Source organism: Salvelinus namaycush, unplaced genomic scaffold (genome assembly GCF_016432855.1).
Source record: "Salvelinus namaycush isolate Seneca unplaced genomic scaffold, SaNama_1.0 Scaffold3873, whole genome shotgun sequence".
In the NCBI taxonomy this organism is placed as follows: Eukaryota; Metazoa; Chordata; class Actinopteri; order Salmoniformes; family Salmonidae; genus Salvelinus; species Salvelinus namaycush.
The window spans coordinates 1-8,230 of NW_024060867.1; the positions used below are offsets into that span (position 1 = coordinate 1).

Genomic DNA, 8,230 nt, shown 5'->3' on the forward strand with positions numbered 1-8,230 from the left:
CCTTACCTCCCTTATCTTACCTCATTTGCACACACTTTTATTGATTGTTTATTGGACAATGCGGTGGAAGAGCATGTCCAGGATTGGACAAAGCGGTGGAAGAGCATGTCCAGGATTGGACAAAGCGGTGGAAGAGCATGTCCAGGATTGGACAAAGCGGTGGAAGAGCATGTCCAGGATTGGACAAAGCGGTGGAAGAGCTATGTCCAATCATGTGCTACTATGAAATGCTCCAGCACAAGCTCCCATCAGCCCTTGGGAGTGGCCTGGAAAACCCTGGACTCGCATTCACATTGACTAGGCAGGGCCTTTCCTTTGGGAGATGTTCTTGTTGGCTGTGGATGCTCACTCCAAATGGCTTGAAGTTTTCCCAGTTCGCACTGCAAACTGAGCAACAACAACTGAGCATCTCAGGGAAGTGTTCAGTACTCATGGTCGTCCCCATACAGTCGTATCAGACAATACAGCCATCTTTATGAGTGCTGAGTTCAAGGCCTTTCTGGCAACCAATGGTATTCGTCGTATCATCTCCGCCCCCCTTACCACCTCTCCACGAACGGCTTGGTGGAGAGGTCAGTCCAGACAATAAAAAGAGCCGAAGGAGGCACATTGAAAAACAGATTTATTAGTTAAAAACCCATCACTCATGTTACCCCCCCTTCGGTTGATGTGTCCGTAGTGTGTCAAGTCAGTGTGTGTGTGTGTGTGTGTGTGTGATGGAACGCAGTCAAGTGTGTGTGTGTGTGTGTGTGTGTGTGTGTATGTGTGTGTGTGTGTGTGTGTGTGTGATGGAACGCAGTCAAGTGTGTGTGTGTGTGTGTGTGTGTGTGTGTGTGTGTGTGTGTGTGTGTGTGTGTGTGTGTGTGTGTGTGTGTGTGTGTGTGTGTGTGTGTGTGTGTGTGTGTGTGTGTGTGTGTGTGTGTGTGTGTGTGTGTGTGTGTGTGTGATGGAACGCAGTCAAGTGTGTGTGTGTGTGTGTGTGTGTGTGTGTGTGTGTGTGTGTGTGTGTGTGTGTGTGTGTGTGTGTGTGTGTGTGTGTGTGATGGAACGCAGTCAAGTGTGTGTGTGTGTGTGTGTGTGTGTGTGTGTGTGTGTGTGTGTGTGTGTGTGTGTGTGTGTGTGTGTGTGTGTGTGTGTGTGTGTGTGTGATGGACTGCGGTCAAGTCGTTCTGTGTGTTTTCCAGTACAGCCTCGATCGGTCTGTGATTCGTCTCCGTGTCTGAACGGAGGCCACTGCTATGAGAGAGATGGAGGCTACACCTGCGAGTGCAAAGACGGATACAGAGGGAAGCACTGTGAGAAAGGTAGCATGCCATTATCATTCACCTAATAAGACACAGGAAACAATTAGCCTGGGTCAGGGTCCCGGGTTGAAGAACCCAGTATTCTTTATTATAAACTGGGTGGTTCGAGCCCTGAATGCTGATTGGCTGACAGCCGTGGTATATCAGACCGTATACCACGGGTATAACAAAACATGTATTTTTACTGTTCTAATTACGTTGGTAACCAGTTTATAATAGCAATAAGGCACCTCGGGGGTGTGTGGTATATGGCCAATATACCACAGCTAAGGGCTGTATCCAGGCACTCAGCGTTGTGTCGTGCTTAAGAACATCCCTTAGCCGTGCTATATTGGCCATATACCACACCCCCTCGTGCCTTATTGCTTCATTGTACAAGGTTCATAACAAGCCCTTTGTGTGTTGTGAATATGGTTTCTACTGCAATGATTTCCCTCACACTGATTGATGTTAATATGTTTTCTCCTCCCCCAGTCAGACTCAATACCTGTGCCTCTGGCCCGTGTCGTAACGGAGGCTCCTGTAAAGAGGAGACAGGGAGCTTCCTCTGTGTCTGTCCATACAGGTTCACTGGCAAACACTGTGAAGTGGGTGAGTTCTATGTATGTATGTATGTCTGTGTTTGTCTGTCTCTGTCTCTGTCTCTGTCTCTGTCTCTGTCTCTGTCTCTGTCTCTCATACACACACGTGTTATGGTTAATGTAAAATGTGCTCGTATTCATGTTTTTAGGAGGCCCGTCATAAAACATTATCTTTGGGTTTCCTTTCTTCTAACTGTGTCCCACATCGCTGTACGGTATGAGTCAGTCATCCCCTGTACAGTATGAGTCAGTCATCCCCTGTACAGTATGAGTCAGTCATCCCCTGTACAGTATGAGTCAGTCATCCCCTGTACAGTATGAGTCAGTCATCCCCTGTACAGTATGAGTCAGTCATCCCCTGTACAGTATGAGTCAGTCATCCCCTGTACAGTATGAGTCAGTCATCCCCTGTACGGTATGAGTCAGTCATCCCCTGTACAGTATGAGTCAGTCATCCCCTGTACAGTATGAGTCAGTCATCCCCTGTACAGTATGAATCAGTCATCCCCTGTACAGTATGAGTCAGTCATCCCCTGTACAGTATGAGTCAGTCATCCCCTGTACAGTATGAGTCAGTCATCCCCTGTACAATATGAATCAGTCATCCCCTGTACAATATGAATCAGTCATCCCCTGTACGGTATGCGTCAGTCATCCCCTGTACGGTATGAGTCAGTCATCCCCTGTACGGTATGAGTCAGTCATCCCCTGTACGGTATGAGTCAGTCATCCCCTGTACGGTATGAATCAGTCATCCCCTGTACAGTATGAATCAGTCATCCCCTGTACAGTATGAATCAGTCATCCCATGTACGGTATGAGTCAGTCATCCCCTGTACGGTATGAGTCAGTCATCCCCTGTACATTATGAGTCAGTCATCCCCTGTACAGTATGAGTCAGTCATCCCCTGTACAGTATGAGTCAGTCATCCCCTGTACAGTATGAGTCAGTCATCCCCTGTACAGTATGAGTCAGTCATCCCCTGTACAGTATGAGTCAGTCATCCCCTGTACAGTATGAGTCAGTCATCCCCTGTACAGTATGAGTCAGTCATCCCCTGTACAGTATGAGTCAGTCATCCCCTGTACAGTATGAATCAGTCATCCCCTGTACAGTATGAGTCAGTCATCCCCTGTACAGTATGAGTCAGTCATCCCCTGTACAGTATGAGTCAGTCATCCCCTGTACAGTATGAGTCAGTCATCCCCTGTACAATATGAATCAGTCATCCCCTGTACGGTATGAATCAGTCATCCCCTGTACGGTATGATTCAGTCATCCCCTGTACGGTATGAGTCAGTCATCCCCTGTACGGTATGAATCAGTCATCCCATGTACGGTATGAATCAGTCATCCCCTGTACGGTATGAATCAGTCATCCCCTGTACGGTATGAGTCAGTCATCCCCTGTACGGTATGAATCAGTCCTCCCCTGTACGGTATGAATCAGTCCTCCCCTGTACGGTATGAGTCAGTCCTCCCCTGTACGGTATGAGTCAGTCCTCCCCTGTACGGTATGAGTCAGTCATCCCCTGTACGGTATGAATCAGTCATCCCCTGTACGGTATGAGTCAGTCATCCCCTGTACGGTATGAGTCAGTCATCCCCTGTACGGTATGAGTCAGTCATCCCCTGTACGGTATGAGTCAGTCATCCCCTGTACAGTATGAGTCAGTCATCCCCTGTACAGTATGAATCAGTCATCCCCTGTACAGTATGAGTCAGTCATCCCCTGTACAGTATGAATCAGTCATCTCCTGTACAGTATGAATCAGTCATCCCCTGTACGGTATGAGTCAGTCATCCCCTGTACGGTATGAATCAGTCATCCCCTGTACGGTATGAATCAGTCATCCCCTGTACGGTATGAGTCAGTCATCCCCTGTACGGTATGAATCAGTCATCCCCTGTACGGTATGAATCAGTCATCCCCTGTACAGTATGAGTCAGTCATCCCCTGTACAGTATGAGTCAGTCATCCCCTGTACGGTATGAGTCAGTCATCCCCTGTACGGTATGAGTCAGTCATCCCCTGTACGGTATGAGTCAGTCATCCCCTGTACGGTATGAGTCAGTCATCCCATGTACGGTATGAATCAGTCATCCCCTGTACGGTATGAATCAGTCATCCCCTGTACGGTATGAATCAGTCATCCCCTGTACAGTATGAATCAGTCATCCCCTGTACAGTATGAGTCAGTCATCCCCTGTACAGTATGAGTCAGTCATCCCCTGTACAGTATGAATCAGTCATCCCCTGTACAGTATGAATCAGTCATCCCCTGTACAGTATGAATCAGTCATCCCCTGTACAGTATGAATCAGTCATCCCCTGTACAGTATGAGTCAGTCATCCCCTGTACAGTATGAGTCAGTCATCCCCTGTACAGTATGAGTCAGTCATCCCCTGTACAGTATGAGTCAGTCATCCCCTGTACAGTATGAGTCAGTCATCCCCTGTACGGTATGAATCAGTCATCCCCTGTACGGTATGAATCAGTCATCCCCTGTACGGTATGAATCAGTCATCCCCTGTACGGTATGAATCAGTCATCCCCTGTACGGTATGAATCAGTCATCCCCTGTACGGTATGAGTCAGTCATCCCCTGTACGGTATGAATCAGTCATCCCATGTACGGTATGAATCAGTCATCCCCTGTACGGTATGAATCAGTCATCCCCTGTACAGTATGAGTCAGTCATCCCCTGTACAGTATGAGTCAGTCATCCCCTGTACAGTATGAGTCAGTCATCCCCTGTACAGTATGAATCAGTCATCCCCTGTACAGTATGAGTCAGTCATCCCCTGTACAGTATGAGTCAGTCATCCCCTGTACAGTATGAATCAGTCATCCCCTGTACAGTATGAGTCAGTCATCCCCTGTACAGTATGAATCAGTCATCCCCTGTACGGTATGAATCAGTGACTCGTTTCAGTACAACTCACAATCACTTTCTGTTGATGAAGTCTTTTAATGTTTAATTAGATGAACCAACTTGAAACACAAGCATGCATGTACACACACACACACACACACACACACACACACACACACACACACACACACACACACACACACACACACACACACACACACACACACACACACACACACACACTCACATTTCCTGCCTTACTGGAATTCATGCTAATGGTGCGTCTGTGTGCGTCTGTGTGTGTCTGTGTGTGTATGTGTGCATCTGTGTGTGTATGTGTGCGTCTGTGTGTGTGTGTGTCTGTGTGCGTCTGTGTGTGTATGTGTGCGTCTGTGTGTGTGCGTCTGTGTGTGTGTGTGTGTGTCCCCAGGGAGGCCAGACCCGTGCTCCTCCAGCCCCTGTCTGAACGGAGGAACATGTTTCCACTACATCGGGAAGTACAAGTGTGAATGTTCCGGAGCCTTCAGCGGCAGACACTGTGACATCGGCAGGGGATCAGCACACGCCACAGCAGGTCAACACACACACACACACACACACACACACACACACACACACACACACACACACACACACACACACACACACACACACACACACACACACACACACACACAGAGAGAGAGAGAGGCAGGTTAGAGCAGTCTATTTCATGAGTTCACTTTGCCCTAAGACATGGCTGTAGAGACTATGGGGTCAAAAGGTGATAATCCCTCACTCCCTCAGCTGATATTTAAACAGCTGTCTATCATAATACGGTAATCTCAGCGTTGCCAAAGACACATAGACTACTACACACACTACCATTCAAAAGTTTGGGGTCACTTAGAAATGTCCTTGTTTTTGAAAGAAAAGCACATTTTTTGTCTATTAAAATAATATCAAATTAATCAGAAATACAGTGTAGACATTGTTAATGTTGTAAATGACTATTGTAGCTGGAAACGGCTAACATTTAATGGAATATCTACATAGGCGTACAGAGGCCCATTATCAGTAACCATCACTCCTGTGTTCCAATGGCACGTTGTGTTAGCTAATCCAAGTTTATCATTTTAAAAGGCTGATTGATCATTAGAAAACCTTTCTGCTATTATGTTAGCTGTGGACTGTGTTGTAACTGTGTGTCTATTGTAGCTGTGGACTGTGTTGTAACTGTGTGTCTGTTGTAGCTGTGTAACTGTTATTGTGTGTCGTTGCTGTAACTGTGCCGTTGCTGTAACTGTGCTGTAACTGTCATGTAACTGTGCCATTACATCTCTATGTCTTCCAGACCTGGACTGTGGTCCCCCCCTGCAGGTGAAGCATGCAGAGCTCCAGTTCTCCTCTACGTCGCCAGGCTCCATGGCTCTGTACGTCTGCCACCCAGGATACACCCCCATGCCCAGGGCCACCCAGAGCATCTGTGGGGGGCAGGGCGCCTGGAGCCAACCCCCTGTCTGCCAGGGTCTGTATGCAGTAACACACCACATGGCCCAAAGTCTGTCTGTCTGTCTGTGTCTGGTCTTATGGGTTCTTCATTAGTCTTTACTGTAACTGTTCGGGGGTTTCAGCCTCCAGAGTGGCTCAGTGGTCTAAGGCTCTGCATCACAGTGCTAGCTGTGCCACTAGAGATTCTGGGTTCGAGTCCAGGCTCTGGCGCAGCCAGCCGCGACTGGGGCATCGCACAATTGGCACAGCGTCATCCGGGTTAGGGGAGGGTTTGTCCCATCGCGCACTAGTAACTCCTGTGGCGGGCCGGGCGCAGTGCATGCTGACACGTCGCCAGGTGTACGGTGTTTCCTCCGAAACATTGGTGCGGCTGGCTTCCGGGTTAAGTGGGCATTGTGTCAAGAAGTAGTGCGGCTTGGTTGGGTTGTGTTTCGGAGGACGCACGGCTCTCGACTTTCGCCTCTCCCGAGTCCGTATGGGAGTTGCAGCGTTGAGACAAGACTGTAACTACCAATTGGATACCATGAAATTCGGGAGAAAATGGGGTAAAAAAAAAAAATATGTAAAAAATATATTTTTAAAATATTCGGGTGCTTATAAACAGTTACTTGGTGGTCTCAGCAGAGAGCTGAATGGTAAAGGCAGATATTGCATTGGCAGAGGAAGACAGATTTAATTATGACAGTTTCACTGTCAATCATATTTTAGAGGGAAATCTAAGCTGTGTCCCAAATACATCCTATTCCCTATATAGTGCACTACTTTATATACATAGATGGTGCCGACAGACATGGCAGCTCTGCTTCTAGCTCCTAAGCAACTTTGCAGTATTTTGTTTTTGTGTGTGTTTTTTCTTACATTATTAGCCCAGAATGGTTTTTGTGTTATTACATACAGCCGGAAATAACTTTTGGATATCAGAGAGGTGGTAACTCACCAGCATTACAACCAGGAATATGACTTTCCCGAATTGGATCCTTTGTTCGTACACCTCCAGGGCAATTCAACTTTTCCCAGAGGCTGCTGCAAGACGCCGCCGGCGGAGAAGAGGTATTCAGAGTGGACTTCTAGTCCGACACAGGAGGCAAACACAACATCCACCACTTCTGAGTATATTACTCGCAAATGTTCAGTCTCTGGATAATAAAGTAGACGAGCTCAGGGCGAGGATCTCCTTACACAGAGACATCAGGGACTGTAACATACTCTGTTTCACGGAATCATGGCTCTCTCTGGATATACTGTCCATGTCCATCCAGCCAGCTGGGTTCTCAGTACATTGCGCAGACAGGAATAAAGAACTATCTGGAAGAAGAAAGGCGGGGTTGTATGTCTCATGATTAACTACTCATGGTGTGATTGTGGTAACGTACAGAAACTCAAGTCTTTTTGTTCACCCGAACTAGAATACCTCACAATCAAATGCCGACCGTATTACCTCACGAGAGAATTCTCTTCTGTTATAGTCACAGTCGTGTATATTCCCTCTCAAGCCGATACCACGACGGCCCTCAAGGAACTACACTGGACTTTTTCCAAACTGAAAGCAACATATCCTGAGGCCGTATTTATTGTAGCTGGGAAATTTGAGGAAAATGCTACGGAAATTCTATCAACACATTGACTGTAGTACTCGCTCAGGGAAAACACTAGATCACTGCTACTCGCCTTTTCGACACGCCTACAATGCCCTCCCCTGCCCTCCCTTCCGCAAATCAGATCACGACTCCATTTTTCTCCTCCCTTCCTATAGGCAGAAACTCAAACAGGAAGTACCCGTGCTAAGGTCTATTCAACGCTGGTCTGACCAATCGGAATCCATGCTTCAAGATTGTTTTGATCATGCAGACTGGGATATGTTCCGGGTAGCCTCTGAGAATAATAATGACGTTTACACGGACCCAGTGACTGATGTTGGGATGTTGTTCCCACGGTGACTATTAAAACCAACCCAAACCAGAAACCGTGGCTAGAC

General features: G+C 47.4%; 1 protein-coding gene across 1 annotated transcript; it reads left to right on the forward strand.

Annotated features, from left to right (window-relative positions):
- Positions 1–1,184: 1,184 nt before the first annotated feature.
- On the forward strand, positions 1,185–7,326 carry LOC120040860 (sushi, nidogen and EGF-like domain-containing protein 1; the record flags this gene model as incomplete). The annotated part of the gene is made up of 5 exons (XM_038985859.1): positions 1,185–1,304; positions 1,779–1,895; positions 5,195–5,338; positions 6,098–6,271; positions 7,253–7,326. Coding segments are annotated over 5 exons (629 nt in total), but the record flags the coding sequence as incomplete, so codon positions are not given.
- Positions 7,327–8,230: the final 904 nt, after the last annotated feature.